This window comes from Mustela nivalis, assembly GCF_964662115.1.
Source record: "Mustela nivalis genome assembly, chromosome: 14".
In the NCBI taxonomy this organism is placed as follows: domain Eukaryota; kingdom Metazoa; phylum Chordata; class Mammalia; order Carnivora; family Mustelidae; genus Mustela; species Mustela nivalis.
The window spans coordinates 86,427,238-86,447,018 of record NC_139033.1 but is presented as its reverse complement, the minus strand read 5'-3'; the positions used below and the strand labels follow the sequence as shown (position 1 = coordinate 86,447,018).

The window sequence follows — 19,781 nt, the reverse complement described above, 5'->3', positions numbered from 1 at the left end:
TAGCAGTGGTGATAATGGACATCCCTCCCGTGTTCTTGACCTTAGCAGAAGAGCTCTCAGTTTTTCTCCGTTTAGAATGGTATTTGTGGTAGGTTTTTCATAGATGGCTTTGATGATATTCAGGTATGTTCCCTCTATCCCAACACTTTGAAGAGTTTTGATCAGGATGCTTGTCAAATGCATTTCCAAATGCTTTTTCAACATCTATTGAGAGTATCATACGGTTCTTGTTCTTTCTTTTATTAATGTATTGTATCAAGTTGATTGATTTGCAGATGTTGAACCAACCTTGCAGCCCTGGAATAAATCCCACTTGGTCGTGGTGAATAGTCCTTTTAATGTACTGTTGGATCCTATTGTCCTATTTTGGTGAGAATTTTTACATCTGTGTTTATCAAGCATATTGGTCTGTAATTCTCTTTTTGAAGGGGTCTTTGCTGGCTCTGGGATCAAGGTAATGCTGGCCTCATAAAATGAGTTTGGAAGTTTTCCTTCCATTTCTATTTTTTGGAAGAGTTTCAGGAGAATAGGAATTAGTTCTTCTTTAAATGTTTGGTAGAATTCCCCTGGGAAGCTGTCTGGCCCTGGGGTCTTATTTTTGGGATGTTTTTGATGACTGCTTTAACCACCTTACTGATTATGGGTCTGTTCAGGTTTTCTATTTCTTCCTGGTTCAGTTGTGGTAGTTGATTTGTCTCTAGGAATGCATCCATTTCTTCCAGATTGTCAAATTTGCTGGCATACAGTTGCTCATAATATGTTCTTATAATTGTTTATATTTCTTTGGTGTTGGTTGTGATCTCTCCTCTTTCATTCATGATTTTATTTATTTGGGTCCTTTCTCTTTTCTTTTTGATAAGTCTGGCCATGGGCATATCAGTCATTAACTCTTTCAAAGAACCAGCTCCTAGTTTCATTGATTTGTTCTATTGTTTTTTGGGTTTCTATTTCATTGATTTCAGCTCCGATCTTTACTATTTCTCTTCTCCTGCTGGGTTTATGTTTTATTTGCTCTTCTTTCTCCAGCTCCTTTAGGTGTAGGGTTAGGTTGTGTATTTGAACCCTTTCGGTTCTTGAGAAAGGCTTGTTTGTTTTCCTCTCAGGACTGCCTTTACTGTGTCCTGCAATTTTTAAAAATTTTTAATTTTTTTTTATTTTTTATAAACACATAATATATTTTTATCCCCTGGGGTAGAGGTCTGTGAATCGCCAGGTTTACACACTTCACAGCACTCACAATAGCACATACCCTCCCCAATGTCCATAACCCCACCCTGCTCTCTCAACCCCCCTCCCCCCAGCAACCCTCAGTTCGTTTTGTGAGATTAAGAGTCACTTATGGTTTGTCTCCCTCCCAATCCCATCTTGTTTCATTTATTCTTCTCCTACCCACTTAAGCCCCATGTTGCATTTCCACTTCCTCATATCAGGGAGATCATATAATAGTTGTCTTTCTCCGCTTGACTTATTTCGCTAAGCATGATACCCTCTAGTTCCATCCACGTCGTCCCAAATGACAAGATTTCATTTCTTTTGATGGCTGCATAGTATTCCATTGTGTATATATTCCACATCTTCTTTATCCATTCATCTGTTGACATCTAGGATCTTTCCATAGTTTGGCTATTGTAGACATTGCTGCTATAAACATTTGGGTGCACGTGCCCCTTCGGATCACTACGTTTGTATCTTTAGGGTAAATATCCAATAGCGCAGTTGCTGGGTCATAGGGTAGTTCTATTTTCAACATTTTTGAGGAACCTCCATGCTGTTTTCCAGAGTGGCTGCACCAGCTTGCACTCCCACCAACAGGGTAGGAGAGTTCCCCTTTCTCCTCTACAGCATCTGTCATTTCCTGATTTGTTAATTTTTGACATTCTGACTGGTGTGAGGTGATATCTCATTGTGGTTTTAGTTTGTATTTCCCTGATGCAGAGTGATATGGAGCACTTTTTCATGTGTCTGTTGGCCATCTGGATGTCTTCTTTGCAGAAATGTCTGTTCATGTCTTCTGCCCATTTCTTGATGCGATATTTGTTTTTTGGGTGTTGAGTTTGCTAAGTTCTTTATAGATTTTGGACACTAGCCCTTTATCTGATATGTCATTTGCAAATATCTTTTCCCATTCTGTCAGTTATCTTTTGGTTTTGTTAACTGTTTCCTTTGCTGTGCAAAAGCTTTTCATCTTGATAAAATCCCAATAGTTCATTTTTACCCTTGCTTCCCTTGCCTTTGGTGATGTTCCTAGGAGGATGTTGCTGTGGCTGAGGTCAAAGAGGTTGCTCCTCAAGGATTTTGATGGATTCCTTTTTCACATTGAGGTCCTTCATCCATTTTGAGTCTATTTTCATATGTGGTGTAAGGAAATGGTCCGATTTCATTTTTCTGCATGTGGCTGTCCAATTTTCCCAGCACCATTTATTGAAGAGGCTTTCCTTTTTCCACTGGACATTCTTTCCTGCTTTGTTGAAGATTAGGTGATCATAGAGTTGAGGGTAAATTTCTGGGCTCTCTATTCTGTTCCATTGATCTATGTGTCTGTTTTTGTGCCAGTACCATGCTGTCTTGATGATGACAGCTTTGTAATAGAGCTTGAAGTCCGGAATTGTGATGTCACCAACTTTGGCTTTCTTTTTCAAAATTCCTTTGGCTATTCGAGGTCTTTTCTGGTTTTGTATAGATTTTAGGATTATTTGTTCCATTTCTTTGAAAAAGATGGATGGTACTTTTATAGGAATTGCATTAAACATGTAGATTGCTTTAGGTAGCATAGATATTTTCACAATATTTGTTCTTCTAATCCAAAAGCATGAAACATTTTTCCATTTCTTTGTGTCTCCCTCAATTTCTTTCATGAGTACTTTATAGTTTTCTGAGTATAGATTCTTTGCCTCTTTGGTTAGGTTTATTCCTAGGTATGTTATGGTTTTGTGTGCAGTTGTAAATGGGATAGACTCCTTAATTTCGCTTTCTCCTGTCTTGTTGGTGTAAAGAAATGCAACTGATTTCTGTGCATTGATTTTATATCCTGACACTTTACTGAATTCCTGTACAGGTTCTAGCAGCTTTGGAGTGGAGTCTTTTGGGTTTTCCACATATAGTATCTTATCATCTGCAAAGACAGATAGTTTGACTTCTCCTTTGCTGATTTGGATGCCTTTAATTTCTTTTTGTTGTCTGATTGCTGAGGCTAGGACTTCTAGGACTATGCTGAATAACAATGGTGATTATGGACATCCCTGCTGTGTTCCTTAGTCGAAAAGCTTTCAGTTTTCTCCATTGAGAATGATATTCGCAGTGGGTTTTTCATAGATGGCTTTGATGATATTGAGGTATATGCCCTCTATCCCTATACTTTGAAGAGTTTGGATCAGGAAGGGATGATGTACTTTTTCAAATGCTTTTTCAGCACCTATTGAGAGTCTCATGTGGTTCTTGTTCTTTCTTTTATAAGTGTGTTCTATCACATTGATTGACTTGTGGATGTTGAACCAACCTTGCAGCCCAGGAGTAAATCCCACTTGGTCGTGGTGAACAATCCTTTTAATGTACTGTTGAATCCTATTGGCTGGTATTGTGGTGAGAATTTTTCTGTGTTCATCAAGGATATAGGTCTGTAGTTCTCTTTTTTGATGGGATCCTTGTCTGGTTTTGAGATCAAGGTGATGCTGGCCTCATAAAATGAGTTTGGAAGTTTTCCTTCCATTTCTATTTTTTGGAACAGTTTCAGGAGAATAGGAATTAGTTCTTCTTTAAATGATTGGTAGAATTCCTCCAGGAAGCTGTCTGGCCCTGGGCTTTTGTTTGTTTGGAGATTTTTGATGACTGTTTCAATCTCATTACTGGTTATGGTTCTGTTCAGGCTTTCTATTTCTTCCTGGTTCAGTTGTGATAGTTTATATGTCTCTAGGAATGCATCCATTTCTTCCAGATTGTCAAATTTGTTGGCGTAGAGTTGCTCATTGTATGTTCTTATAATAGTTTGTATTTCTTTGGTGTAAGTTGTGATCTCTCCTCTTTCAATCATGATTTTATTTATTTGGGTCCTTTCTCTTTTCTTTTTGATAAGTCTGGCAAGGGGTTTATTAATCATTAACTCTTTCAAGGAACCAGTTCCTAGTTTCATTGATTTGTTCTATTTTTTTTTTTTTTGGTTTCTATTTTATTGATTTCTGCTCTGATCTTTACTATTTATCTTCTCCTGCTGGGTTTAGGTTTTATTTGCTGTTCTTTCTCCAGCTCCCTTAGGTGTAGGGTTAGGTTGTGTATTTGAAACCCTTTTGGTTCTTGAGAAAGGCTTGTTTGTTTTCCTCTCAGGATTGCCTTTTCTGTGTCCCACAATTTTTGACAGTTGTGTTTTCATTATCATTTGTTTCTATGAGTTTTTTCTTCTTCTTAAATTCTTCTTTAATTTCCTGGTTGACCCATTCATTCTTTAGAAGGATGCTCCTTAGTCTCCATGTACTTGGGTTCTTTCCAAATTTCCTCTTGTGGTTGAGTTCTAGATTTAGAGCATTGTGGTCTAAAAATATGCAGGGAATGATTCCAGTCTTTTGATACTGGTGGAGACCTGGTTTTTGACTCAGGATGTGATCTATTCCAGAGAATGTTCCACGTGCAACAGAGAAGAATGTGTATTCTGTTGCTTTGGGATGGAATGTTCTGAATATATCTGTAATGTCCATCTGGTCCAGTGTGTCATTTAAAGCCTTTATTTCCTTGTTGATCTTTTGCTTGGATGATCTGTCCATTTCAGGGATGGGAGTGTTAAACTCCTCTACTATTATTGTATTATTGTGGATGTGTTTCTTTGATTTTGTTATTAATTGGTTTATATAATTGGCTGCTCTCATGTTAGGGGCATAGATATTTACAATTGTTAGGTCTTCATGTTGGACAGACCCTTTGAGTATGATACAGTATCCCTTCTCATCTCTTATTATAGTTTTTGGCTTAAAATCTAATTTATCTGATAGAAGGATTGCCACCCCAGCTTGCTTTTGATGGTCAGTGGCATGGTAAGTTGTTTTCTACCCCCTCACTTTAAATCTGGAGGTGTCTTTGGGTCTAAAATGAGCTTCTTGAAGATAGCATATTGAGGAGTTTAGTATTTTTTATCCAATCTGACATCCTTGTGTCTTTTGATTGGGACATTTAGCCCATGTACATTCAGGGTAACTGTTGAGAGATATGAATTTAGTGCCATCATATTGCCTATAAGGTAACTGTTACTGTATATTGTCTCCGTTACTTCCTCATCTACTACTAGTCTCTCTCTTTGCTTAGAGGACCCCTTTCAATATTTCCTGTTGGGCTGGTTTGTTGTTTACAAGTTCTTTAATTTTTGTTTGTCTTGGAAGCTTTATATCTCTCCTTCTATTTTCAGTGATAGCCTAGCTGCATATAGTATTCTTGGCTGCATGTTTTTCTCATTTAGTGCTCTGAATATATCATTCCAGTTCTTTCTGACCTGCCAGGTCTCTGTGGATAAGCCTGCTGCCAATATAATGTTTTTACCATTGTATGTTACCGACTTCTTGTCCTGGACTGCTTTCAGTATTTTCTCTTTGTCGCTAAGACTCTAAATTTTACCATTAGATTATAGGGTGTGGACCTATTCTTATTGATTTTGAGGGGGGTTCTCTGCACTTCCTAGAATTTGATGCGTGTTTCCTTTGCCATATTAGGGAAATTCTCTACAATAATTCTCTCCAATATGCCTTCTGCTCCCCTCTCTCATTCTTCTTCTTCTGGAATTCCAATTATTCTAATGTTGTTTCATTTTATGGTATCACTTATCTCTTGAATTATCCCCTCATGGTCCAGTAGTTGTTTGTCTCTCTTTTGCTTATCTTATTTATCCTCTCCCATTTGGTCTTCTATATATCTAATTCTCTCTTCTGCCTCATTTATCCTAGCAGGAAGAGTCTCCATTTTTAATTGTACCTCATTAGTAGCTTTTTGGATTTCAACTTGGTTAGGTTTCAGTCCTTTTATTTCTCCAGAAAGGGCTTTTATTTCTCCAGACAGGGTTTCTCTAATATCTTCCATGCCTTTTTCAAGCCCAGCTATCACCTTGAGAATTGTTATTCTGAACTCTAGATCTGACATATTACCAATTTCCATATTGATTAGTTCCCTAGGCTTCGGTACTGCCTCTTGTTCTTTTTTTTTTTTTTTTTTTTTTTTTGTGGTGAGTTTTTCCAGCCTTGTCATTTTATCCAGATATGAATATATGAAAGAGCAAATAAAATACTAAAAGGGTGGCAAGGACCCCAGGAAAATGCTTTAACCAAATTGTGGGGGGAAGAAGGGGGTAAAAAGAAGTTCAGGAGCACCTGGGTTGCTCAGTGGGTTAAAACCTCTGCCTTTGGCTCAGGTCATGATCCTGGGGTCCTGGGATCGAGACTCACATCAGGCTCCCTGCTCAGCAGGGATCCTTCCTCCTCTCTCTCTCTGCCTGCCTCTCTGCCTACTTGTGATCTCTGTTTGTCAAATAAATAAATAAAATCTTTTTTAAAAAGTTCAGAAAAAAATTAAAAAAGAAAACAAATAAAGAAAAAATATAAAAAGAAAAAATATATATATTAGACTGGTGAATAGAATAGGGTCACCCAATTAATTCTGGGAATATTTTGGTCTCTTAGAAGAAACAGCCTCCCAAAATTTTAAAGAATGGAAAACATATATAAGGGTAAACACAATGAAGGGATGGAATATGACTATAAAGATGAATAAACCTAACCAAAGAGGTAAAGGATCTATACTCGAGGAACTACAGAACAATCATGAAAGAAATTTAAGACACAAAAAGATGGAAGACCATTCCATGCTCTTGGATTGGAAGAATAAACATTGTTAAAATGTCTATACTGCCTGGAGCAATCTATACTTTTAATGCCATTCCGATCAAAATTCCACCGGTATTCTTCAAAGAGCTGGAGCAAATAATCCAAAAATTTGTATGGAATCAGAAGAGATCCTGAATTGCTAAGGAAATGTTGAAAAACAAAAAACTGGGGGTAACACGTTACCTGATTTCAAGCTTTACTACAAAGCTGTGATCACCAAGACAGCAAGGTACTGGCATAAAAATAAAGATGAAAAATTTTTAAAAATTTCTAAAAAAGGAGTTGATAATATAAGATGGTTGGGGGCATTAAGAAAAGGAAAGTGGAGAGAATTTGCTCATGCTAAAGACTAGAACAAAGCCCTGTGTTAGATTTTAGGTATATTTTGATCTATTAGAAGAAGTTGTACCCCAAATTTTTTTAGAAGAAAAAACCCTATGTGTATACAAAATAAGTTAGATACAATGAAGGATAAAATATGCATATAATAAGAAGGTTTAAAAAATGATTTTAAATGAAAGGTATTGTTAAGATAAACTAGTTAAAAAATATTAAAAAGGAAAGGGTAAAAGTTAAATAAATCTTAGCAGAAGAAAAAAAAATAAAAAAAATTAGTTAACTTGCAAGACTATAGAATCATGGGGAGAAAGCCATGAATTCCATGCTTTGCTTTCTCCTCCTCTGGATTCCGCTGTTCTCCTTGGTAAGTGAAGTTGGTCTTGGCTGGATTTCTTGCTGATCTTCTTGGGGAGAGGCCTGTTGTAGTGATTCTCAAGTGTCTTTGCCCGAGGCAGAATTGCACCACCCTTACCAGGGGCCAGGCTAAGTAATCCGCTCTCAGGGTTAGAGCTCTCTCAGTTCGCTTTCAGGAGCTTTTGTTCCCTGAACGCTTTCTGTAGAGCTCCAGAGGATGGGAATGAAAATGGCAGCCTCCCAATTTCCAGCCTGGAGGAGCTGAGAGCTTGGGGTCCCGCTCCTCAGTGCACCCTTAGAGAAAAGCACTCAATCACTCCTGTCTCTCTGGCCTCCAGCGATTCTCCAAGCTCACCCAGTCTGAGACCAAGCATCTCTGTCTCTGGCACACAGCTCCACCTGGAGTCTCTGAACCCTGCAGATCCCTGAGCTCTTCCAGGGGGGTCTCCCCGGATCTTGTGGGGACCCTACTCACTGAGCAGTGACCTGTGCCATGGATTATGGTTCAAGGTAACTCCGAGTTGAGAACTCACTCCTTGGCTCTGTCTCTGTAGCTGGCTTCCCTGCTCTAATACCTGTGAGCTCTGCAACACTCAGCCCCAATCCTTCTGTGACCCCATGGGACCTGAGGCCATGCTGTCCCCACGTGGGCTTCACCCTGGCTTTGCCTCTGGAGCAATGTTCTTCAGTGGAGCAGACTTTTAAAAGTTCTGATTTTGTGCTTATTGCTGTGCCACTTGCCAGGAGCCAGCCTCTCCCCCCACAGTTTATCTTCCCATCATTTTGGATTCACTTCTCTGCCAATCCTACCTTTCAGAAAGTGGTCGATTTTGTGTTTCTAGAATTGCTGCTCTTCTTCTCTTGGATATCTTGTTGGATTTGTAGGTGTTTGAAATGGTTTGATAAGCTATCTAGCTGATCACTTGCTACCTGATGTCATCTCAGTCTGCTACTTCTCTGCCATCTTGACTCATTCATCTAGTTTTAACTTTTTGAGGAAACTCCATACTGTTTCCTTTGCTGTGATAAAGATTTTATCCTGATGAAGTCCCAATAGTTCCTTCGGCTTTTGTTTCCCTTTCCTTTGGAGATATGTCTAGTGTGAGGTTGTTGTTAGCTTAGGTCAAAGAGGTTGTTGCCCATGTTCTCCTATAGGATTTTGATGGTTTCCTGTCTTATATTTAAGTCTTTAATCCATTTTGAATTTATTTTTGTGTGTGGTGTGAGAAAGTGATCCAGTTTCATTCTTCTGCATGTATCTTTTAGTTTTTCTGACACCACTGGTAGAAGATGCTGTCTTTTTCCCATTGGATATTCTTTCCTGCTTTGTCAAAGATTAGTTGACCATAGAATTGAGGGTCCATTTCTAGGTTCTCTATTCTGTTCCATTGATCTGTGTGTCTGTTTTTGTGCTAGTGTTATACTGTCTTGATAATTACAGCTTTGCAATATAGCTTAAAGTCCAGAATTGTGATGATTTCAGCTTTGTTTTTCTTTTTCAACATCACCTTGCCTATTGGGGGTCTTTTCTGGTTTCATACAAATTTTAGAAGTGTTTATGCCAGGTCTGTGAAAAATGCTGGTGGCATTTTGGTAGGGATTGCACTAAATGTGTGGATTTCTTTGGCTAGCATAGACATTTTAACAATGTTTTTTCTCCTAATCCATCAGCATGAAATACTTTTCCATTTTTTTGTGTCTTCCTCAATTTCTTTCATAAGTATTCTATGTGTTCTTGTTAGTGTATAGAAATGCAACTTCTGTGTGTTGATTTTTATATCTTGAGACTTTGCTGAATTTCTGCATCAGTGCCAGCAATTTTTGGTGGAGTCATTGGGTTTTCTACATAGAGTATCATCTGTAAAGAGTGAAAGTTTGACTTCTTATTTGCCAATTTGGATGCCAATTGGATAACCGTCTGTAATTCTACTTTTAGTGGGGTCTATGTCTGGTTTTGGAATCAAGGTAACTTGTAGAATGAGTTTGGAACATTTCCTTCCACTTCCATATTGGAAATGGAAGGTATTGGGCCATATCTTTTTTTTTTTGGAACAGTTTGGGAATATGTATTAACTCTTCTTTAAATGTCTTGTAGAATTTCTCTGGGAAGCCATCTGGCCCTGGAATTTTTTTAAAATTTAATTTTATTTTTTCAGTATTCCAAGATTTGTTATTTATTCACCACACCCAGTGCTCCATGAAATACATGCCCTCCTTAATACCCACCATCAGGCTCACAGACACCCTCCACCCTCCTCCCCTTCAATACCCTCAGTTTGTTTCTGAGTCCACAGTCTATCATACTTCATCACCCCTGCCAATTTCCCCCAATTCACTTTTCCTTTCCTTCTCCTATTGTCTTCCATGTTATTTTTTATGCTCCACAGGTAAGTGAAGCCATATGACAATTGACTTTCTCTGCCTGACTTATTTCACTCAGCATAATCTCCTCCAGTCCCATCCATGTTGATATAAAAGTTGGGTATTCCTCCTTTCTGATGGATCATATCTTCTTTATCCATTGGTCTGTTGGAGGGCATCTCAGCTCTCTCCACAGTTTGACCAATTGTGGCCATTGCTGCTATGAACATTGGGGTACATATGAACCTTCTTTTCACTACATCTGTATCTTTGGGGTAAATACCCAATATTTCAATTACAAGATCATAGGGTAGGTCTATTTTTAATTTCTTAAGAAATTTGGACTTTTGTTTGTTGAGAGATTTTTGATTACTGATTCAATCTCTTTACTGGTTATGGGTCTGTTCAAATTTTCTATTCCTTCCTGTTTCAGTTTAGTATTTTGTATGTTTCTAGGAATTTGTCCATTTCTTCCTGGTTGCCCAGTTTGTTGGCATATAATTTTTCATAGTATTCTCTTTGTTTGTATTTCTTTGGTGTTGGTTGTGAGCTCTCCTATTTCTTTTCATGATTTTATCTATTTGGGTCATTTCTCTTTTTGATAAGTATGGTTAGGGTTTTATCAATTCTATTAATTGTTTTTGAAGAACTGGCTCTTAGTTTCATTGATTTGTTCTATTGTTTTTTGTTTGCTTGTCTCTATGTCATTTATTTCTCATCTAATCTTTACTATTTCTCTCCTTCTGCTGGCTTTAGGCTTTATTTGCTGTTCTTTTTGTAGCTCCTTTAGTTGTAAGGTTAGGTTGTGGATTTGAGACTTTTCTTGGTTTTTGAGGTAGGCCTCTATTATAATATGTTTCCCAGTTAGGATTGCCTTTTTGCCTTCCAAAGGTTTTGGACAGTCATATTTTTATTTTCATTTGTTTCCATGTATTTTTTAAATTTGTTCTTTAATTTAATCATGGTATGATCTCAATATTTTTGTATTTGTTGAGGGCTAATTTTGATCCAGTATATAATTTATTCTGTGCACACTCAGAATGAATGTATTCTGCTGCTTTAGAATGACATATTCTAAATATATCTGTTAAGTCCATCTGGCCCAGTGTGTCATTAAAGTCATTATTTTCTTGTTGATTTTCCACTTAGATGATCTGTCCATTCTTGTCAGTGGGGTGTTAAAGCCTCCTCCTATTATTATATTTCTTTATTTTAATTTTTTATTTTTATTATTATTGATTTATATACTTGTGTGCTCCAAAGTAGGCATAAATATTTACAATTGTTATATCTTCTTGATGGAAAGACCTCTTAATTATGGTATAATGTCCTTCTTCACCTCTTGTTACAGTCTTTGATTTAAAATCTAGCTTGTCTGTGTAAGTATGGTTACTCCAGCTTCCTTTTGACATCCATTGGCATGATAAATGATTCTCCATCACCTCACTTCCCATCTGCAGGTGTCTTTTGGTCTAAATTCAGTGTCTTATAGACATGTAGATGAATCTTGTTTTTTTTTTTTTTTTAATCCATTGTGATACCCTAAGTCTTTTTATTGGAGCATTTAGGCCATTTATATTCAGAGTGATTACTGAAACATATGATTTTAGTGTCACTGTGTTAGCTGTAGAGTTGGTGTGTCTGGTCATGTTCTCTAGTTCTTTCTAGTCTTTGTTGCTTTGGTCTTTTTTTAATCCACTCAAAGAGTCCCCTTAAAATTTCTTGCAGGGCTGATTTAGTTGTTATGAGCTCCTTTAGTTTTTGTTTATTTGGGAAACTCTTTATATCTCCTTCTACTCTGAATGACAGGGTTGCTGGATAAAGAATTACTGACTAATTTTTTCCCATTCAGCATGTTGAATATATCCTGCCACTTTCGGGGGCGCCTGGGTGGCTCAGTGGGTTAAGCTGCTGCCTTCGGCTCAGGTCATGATCTCAGGGTCCTGGGATCGAGTCCCACATCGGGCTCTCTGCTCAGCGGAGAGCCTGCTTCCCTTCCTCTCTCTGTGATCTCTTCCCTTCCTCTCTCCTACTGTGATCTCTCTCTGTCAAATAAATAAATAAAATCTTTAAAAAAAAAAAAAAAAGTATCCTGCCACTTTCTTCTGAACTGCCAAGTGTCTGTGGACTGATATGCTGTGAACTGATCTGCTGTGAACCTGATTATCTTCACTTGTAGTGAAGACATTTAATCCATTTTTAGAGTATTTTTGTATATAGTGTGAGAAAGTGGTCCAGTCTCATTCTTTTGCATGTATATGACAAGTTTTACCAACACCATTTGAAATGACTATCTTTTTCCCATTGGATATTCATTGCTGCTTTGGTAAACATTAATTGACCATAGAATTATGGGTTTATTTCAGGGTTTTCTATTCTGTTCTATTGATCTATGTGTGTTTTTTGTGCCAGTATCATACTGTTTTGAAAATACAGATTTGTAATATAAACTGAATCTGGGATTATGATGTAACCAGTTTTTCTTTTCTTTTTAAAAATTGCTTTAGCTGTTCAGGGTCTTTTTAGTTCCATATAAAATTTAGGATTGCTTGTTATAGTTCTGTGAAAAATGCTGTTGGTATTTTGATAGAGATTACATTAAATGTGTAGATTCCTGTGGGTAATATAGAAATTTTAATAATATTCATTCTTCCAGTCCATTACATTGCTTTCATCAATGTTTTATAGTTTTCTGAAAATAGATCTTTACCTCTTTGACTGGATTGATTCCTAGGTATCTTATTATTTTTTTGGTGCAATGTGAATGTGATTTATTCCGTAATTTCTTTGTTTTATTATTTCTTTTTCTGCTGCTTCACTATTACTATATTGTAATTCAAGGGTCTATCCACAAAGAAGATCAAACAATTGAAAATATTTATGCTCCCAATATGGAAGCAGTCAACTACATAAACCAACTGTTAATCAAAATAGTCATATTGGTATGAATACATTAATTGTAGGGGATGTTAACATGCCACTCTCAGTAATAGATCATCCAAGCAGAAAATCAATAAAGAAACAAGAGCTTTGAATGACACATTGGACCAGATGGACCTCATAGATACATACAGAACATTCCATCCTAAAACAACAGAATACTCATTCTTCTTAAGCACTCATGGAACTTTCTGTGGAATAGACCACATACTGGGTCACAAATCAGGACTCAACTAATAACAAAAGATTGGGATTATTCTCTGCATATTCTCAGACCATAAAACTGGTACTCAATCACAAGAAAAAGGTTGGAAGGAATTCAAACACTAGGAAGCTAAAGACCAACCTGATCAAGAATGATTGGATCAGCCAGGAAGTGAAAGAAGAGCTTAAACTATTCATGGAAACCAATGAGAATGAAGACACATCTGTCTAAAACCTATGGGATAAGGCAAAGGTGGACCTAAGGGGGAAATACAAGGCCATCCAAGTCTCCCTAAAAAAAAATTGAAAAATCCAAAACACACCAGTTCTCTTTGCACCTTAAAGAACTGGAAAATCAACAACAAATTAAGGCAACCCCACACACAAGAAGGGAAATAATCAAGATTAGAGGAGAGATCAATGAGTTAGAAACAAGGGATACAGTAGAACACATCAACAAAACTAGAAGCTGATTCTTCGAAAGAATCAATAAGATCAATAAACCACTGGCCAAATTAATCCAAAAGACAAGAGAGAGGACCCAGATTAATAAAATTATGGATGAAAGGGGAGAGATCATGACTAACACCAAGATAATAGAAACAATCATCAGAAATTATTAGCAACAGCTATATGCAAATAAGTTAAGCAACCTAGAAGAAATGGATGCATTCCTGGAAACCCAGAAACTTCCAAGATTGAAACAGGAAGAAATTGACAACCTGAATAGAGAAATATCTAGTAATGAGATTGGAGCAGTTACCAAAAACTTCTCAAAAAACAAGAGTCCAGGACATGACGGAATCCCAGGGGAATTCTACCAAACATTCAAAGAAGAAATAAGACATATTCTCCTGATGCTGTTTCAAAAAATAGAAACAGAGGGAAAACTCCCAGACTCTTTCAATGAAGCCAACATTACCCTGATCCCCAGACCAGACAAAGACCCCATCCAAAAGGAGAATTTCAGACCAATACCTCTGATGATTATGGATGCCAAGTTTCTCAATAAGATCCTAGCTAATAGGATCCAATGGTACATGAAAAAGATTATCCACCATGGCCAGGTGGGATTTGTACTTGGGATACAAGGGCAGTTCAACATTCGCAAATCAATCAATGTGATAGAAAAAAATCAATAAGAGAAGACAGAAGAACCATATGGTTCTCTCAACTGATGCAGAAAAAGCATTTGATAAAATACAGCATCTGTTCCTGATTAAAACTCTTCAAAGTATAGGGATAGAGGGAACATTCCCCAACTTCATAAAATCTATCTATGAAAAACCCACAGTGAATATCATTCTCAATGGAGAAAAGCTGATAGCCTTCCCATTGAGACCAGGAACACGACAAGGATGCCCACTTTCACCACTCTTGTTCAACATACTACTAGAAGTCCTAGCAAGGAAAATCAGAAAACAAAAAGAAATAAAAGGTATTCAAATTGGCAAAGAAGTCAAACTCTTTCTCTTCACAGATGACATGATACTTTATATGGAAAACCCAAAAGACTCCACCCCCAAATGACTAGAACTCAAACATCAATTCAGTACTCTGGGAGGATACAAAATCAATGCACAGAAATCAGTTGCTTTTTTATTCACTAACAATGAAAATACAGAAAGGGAAATTAGAGAATCAATTCCATTTACTATAACACCAAGAACTATAAGATACCTTGGAATAAATCTAACCAAAGAGGTAAGGGATCTATACTCAAGGAGCTACAGAACACTCATGAAAGAAATGGAAGAAGACACAAAAAGATGGAAAAGCATTCCATGCTCATGGATCAGAAGAATAAATATTGTTAAAATGTCTATACTCCCCAGAGCAATCTATACTTTCAATGTCATCCTGATCAAAATTCCACTGTTGGGGCACCTGGGTGGCTCAGTGGGTTAAAGCCTCTGCCTTCAGCTCAGGTCATGATCTCATGGTCCTGAAATCAAGCCCCGCATTGGACTCTTTGCTGGGCAGGGAACCCGCTTATCCCCTTCTCTCTCTCTGCCTGCCTCTCTGCCTACTTGTGATCTCTGTCAAATACATAAAAATCTTTTAAAAAATTAAAAAAAAATTTCACTGGCATTTTTCAAAGTGCTGGAACAAACAATCCTAAAATTTGTATGGAACTGGAAAAGACCCCGAATTGCTAAGGAAACATTGAAAAAGGAAAACAAAGCTGGGGCATCACGTTGCCTGATTTCAAGCTTTACTTCAAAGCTGTGATCACCAAGACAGGATGGTACTGGCACAAAAATAAACACATAGACCAGTGGAACAGGGTAGAGAGCCCAGATATGGACCTGCAACTCTATGGTCAAATAATCTTTGATAAAGCAGGAAAAAATAGTGGAAAAAAGACTGTCTCTTCAATAAATGGTGCTGGGAAAACTAAGAATGAAACTCGATCTTCTCTTATACCATACACAAAGATAAACTCGAAATGGATAAAAGACCTCAATGTGAGGCAGGAATCTATCAAAATCCTAGAGGAGAACATAGGCAGTAACCTCTTTGAAACTGGCCACAGAAACTTCTTTCAAGACATGTCTCCAAAGGCAAAGGAAGCAAAAGCAATAATAAACTTTTGGGACTTCATCAAGATTAAAAGCTCTGCACAGCAAAGGAAACAGTCAACAAAACAAAGAGGCAATCCATGGAATGGGAGAAAATATTTGCAAATGACACTACAGACAAAGGGCTGATATCCAAGATCTATAAAGAACTTCTCAAACTCAATACTCAAAAAACAGATAACCACATCAAAAAATGGGCAGAAGGTATGAACAGACACTTCCCCAAAGACAGACAGACAAATGGCTAACAGACACATGAAAACATGCTCATCATTATTGGCCATCAGGGAGATTCAATTTAAAATCACATTGAGATATCACCTTACGCCAGTGAGAATGGCCAAAATCAACAAGACAGGAACCAACAAGTGTTGGAGAGGATGTGGAGAAAGGGGAACCCTCTTACACTGTTGATGGGAATGCAAGTTGGTGCAGCCACTTTGGAAAACAGTGTGGAGATTCCTCAAAAAATTAAAAATAGAGCTTCCTTATCACCCTGCAATTGCACTACAGGGTATTTACCCCAGAGACACAGATGTAGTGAAAAGAAGGGCCATTTGTGGGGCTCCTGGGTGGCTCAGTGGGTTAAAGCCTCTGCCTTCAGCTTGGGTTGTGATCTCAGGGTCCTGGGTTTGAACCCTGTATTGGACTCTCTGCTCAACAGGGAGCCTGCTTCCTCCTCTCGCTCTCTCTGCCTGCCTCTCTGCCTACTTGTGATCTCTGTCTGTAAATAAATACATAAATAAAATCTTAAAAAAAAAAAGAAGGGCCATTAGTACCCCAATTTTCAAAGCAGCAATGGCTACAATCGCCAAACTAAAGAAGGAGCCAAGATGCCCTTCAACAAACGAATGGATAAAGAAGACATAGTTCATATGTACAATAGAATATTGTGTCTCCTTCAGAAAAGATGAATTCCCAACTTCTGTATCAACATGGATGGGACTGGAGGAGATTATACTGAGTGAAATAAGTCAAGCAGAGAAAGTTAATTATCATATAGTTTCACTTACTTCAGGAGCATAAAGATTAACATAAAAGACGTTAGGGGAAGGATAGGAAAAGTGAATTGGGGGAAATCAGAGGGGAGGCAAACCATAAGAGACTGTGGACTCTGAGAAATGACTGACGGTTTTGGAGGAGAAGGGTGTAGGGGGATGGGTGAGCCTGGTGGGTAATAAGGGGGGCACATATTACTTGGAGCACTGTGTATAAACAATGAATCTTGGAATACTGGAAAAATAAAATAAAAAAATATACTATACTAAAAAAAAAAAAAGAAATGCAACAGATTTCTGTACATTGATTTTGTATCCTGTGACTTTACTGAATTCAGTTCTAGTATTTTTTTTGTGGATTCTTTAGGGTTTTCCATGTATAATATCATGTTGCCTGCAAATAGTGAAAGTTTTATTATTCCTTATTGATTTAGATACATTTCATATCTTTTCATTGTTGCTGTGGCTAGAACTTTCAGTACTTTATTGAATGAAAGTGATGAGAACGGACATTCTTCTTTTGTTCCTGATCTTAGGGGAAAGGTCTCAGTTTTTCTCCATTGAGTGTGATGCTTGCTGTGGATTTTTTCTACATGTAGCCTTTTATATGTTTAGGTATGTGCCCTCTAAATGTACTTTGTTGAGGGTTTTTATCATGAATGGATGTTGTAATTTGTCAAATGATTTTTCTGCATCTATTGAAATGGTCACTTAAAAAAATCTTTTCTCTTATTGGTGTGATGTATCATGTTGATTGTTTAGTGAATATTGAGCCACACTTGCAGCCCAGGAATAAATCCTACTTGACTGTGTTGAATGATTTTTAAAAAATGTATTATTGAAATTGGTTTGTTAGTATTTTGTTGAGGATTTTTACATTTATGTTAATCAGAGACATTGGCCTACAATTCTTTTTTTTTTCTTTTTTTTTTTGGAGTACTTTTTTTTGGTTTTGGTGTCACATTGATACTGGTCTCATAGCATGAATTTGGAAATTTTCCTTCTTTTCTTTTTTTTTTTTTTAATTTTTTGGAATAGTTTGAAAAGCACAGTTATTAACTCTTCTTAAAAGTTTGATAGAGTTTGCTTGTGAAGCTATCTGGTCCTGGACTTCTGTTTGTTGGGGTGTTTTTGATTACTGACTCAATTTCATTTCTGGTAATCAGTCTGTTTCAATTTTCTGTTTCTTCCTGTTCAGTTTTGGTAGTTTATATGTTTCTAGGAATTTATCCATTTCTTCTAGGTTGCCTGATTTGACAGCATGTAGTATTTTATAATGTTCTCTTACAAAGTTTGTGTTTCTGTGATGTTGATTGTTATTTATCTTTAATTTGTGGTTTTTGAATGCTTCCTTTCTCTCTCTTTTGATGAGTCTATCAAGAAGTTTATCAATTTTATTGATTTTTTTTCAAAGAACCAGATCTTGGTTTCATTGATGTGTTCTATAGTTTTTTGGGTTTCATTTTTGTTTTTGTTTTTATATTATTTATTTCTGCTGTAACTTTTATCATTTCCTTCTTTCTGCTGGTTTTGGGTTTTGCTTGTTGTTCTTTTTCTAGCTCATGTAGGTGTAAGGTTAAGTTGTTTGATATTTTTCTTGCTTCTTGAGATAGGCCTATATTGCTGTAAATTTCCCTCTTAGAACCACTTTTGCTGCATCCCAACTGTGTTCTCATTTTGTTTATTTCCTGTACTTTCTGATTTTTTGGTTGGCCCATTTATTGTTTAGTAGCATTTTATTTAACCTCCATGTATTTGAACTTTTTCCAGATTTTTTTCTTGTGGTTGATTTCTAGTTTCTTAGCTTTGTGGTCAGGAAAGATGCATGGTATGACTGAAATTTTTGAATTTGTTGAGGCTTATTTTGTGGCCTGATATGCGATTTGTTCTGTAGAACATTCCATTTGCACATGAAAAGTGTTCTGCTATTTTAGGATGTTTTAGCTCTGAATATATCTGTTAAATCCTTCTCATCCACTGTTTCCTTGTTGTTTTCTGTTTGAATGATCTGTCCATCAATGTAAGTGGGGTGTTAAAGTTCCCTACTATTATTGTTTTACAATTGATTAGTTAGTTCCTTTATGTTTTTTATTACCTATTTTAGGTGTTTGGGTGCTCCCATGTTGGGTGCCTAAATATTTATAATTGTTATATCTTCTTGTTGGATTGTGCCCTTTATTATTACACAGTGTTTTTTTTTAAATTTCTTTTTACAGTCTTTGTTTTAAAGTTTATTTTGTCCAATATAAATATTGCTGCTCTGGCTTTCTTTTGACATCGTTTGCATGATAAATGTTTCTTCATCTCGTCACTTTCAATCTGAGTCTCTTGCAGGCTACATAGAGATGAGTCTTGGTTTTTTAGTCACCCTGTCATCCTATAATACTGAGGATTCTATTTGCTTTGTTCTAGTTGTGTTTCTGGGCCTGTGCCTGACTCTCATATTGGGAACAAAATGATAACCATAAGCTTAGTGGTGACAAGGCTGAAATTGCTAATTGAAGATTGGTATGAGGTCAGCAGAACTGAGCTAAACAGGCAAAAAACTTACCGGTGATTGTGTAAATAGCGGTGACAGCCAAGAGGATGAAGATTGCCAGGTAAAGGTCCAATCCCAAGGCCAGCTTGATGAATATGGCTCCAGAAAATATATCTGACTAAAAAGGAAACAGAATGGGAAAGAAACATGAACTGCATCATTTAGCTCTTCATTGATGACTTCCCACTGGTATTTGCTGTACCTATACATGGCATTTCTGCAATCCAAATATGAACTCCTTGGAAGCCAGATCTCATCCTCAGAGGATTAGTTATTGGACAGGCCATAAAAAGGAACAATGAGTGAGTGAACAGAAAATAAGAAATGTCTACACTATAGCTTGCATAGACTACTCTTTCATGATTGTCTGCAGAGAAACAATGATTAAAACTAGAATATTAGATATAAAAGGCAGAGTAAAGCAATGTTTTTTTTAAAAGATTTTATTTATTTATTTGACAGACATAAATCACAAGTAGGCAGAGAGGCAGGCAGAGAGAGAGGAGGGGAAGCAGGCTCCCTGCTGAGCAGAGAGCTGGATGTGGGGTTCAATCCCAGGACCCTGGGATCATGACCTGAGCCAAAGGCAGAGGCTTTAACCCACTGAGCCACC

The 19,781-nt window shown here is 37.1% G+C and overlaps 1 protein-coding gene across 1 annotated transcript in view; it reads right to left on the bottom strand.

The window, feature by feature from the left end:
• Positions 1-19,781, bottom strand: part of LOC309847500 (solute carrier family 5 member 4) — a gene marked incomplete at both ends in the record, with an annotated part of 70,869 nt that overhangs the window by 40,568 nt on the left and 10,520 nt on the right. Inside the window, one exon of the mRNA XM_082697888.1 lies at positions 19,181-19,286. Within this exon, the coding sequence (XP_082554014.1) occupies positions 19,181-19,286 (106 nt within the window). The remainder of the gene's footprint in view (positions 1-19,180; positions 19,287-19,781) is intronic.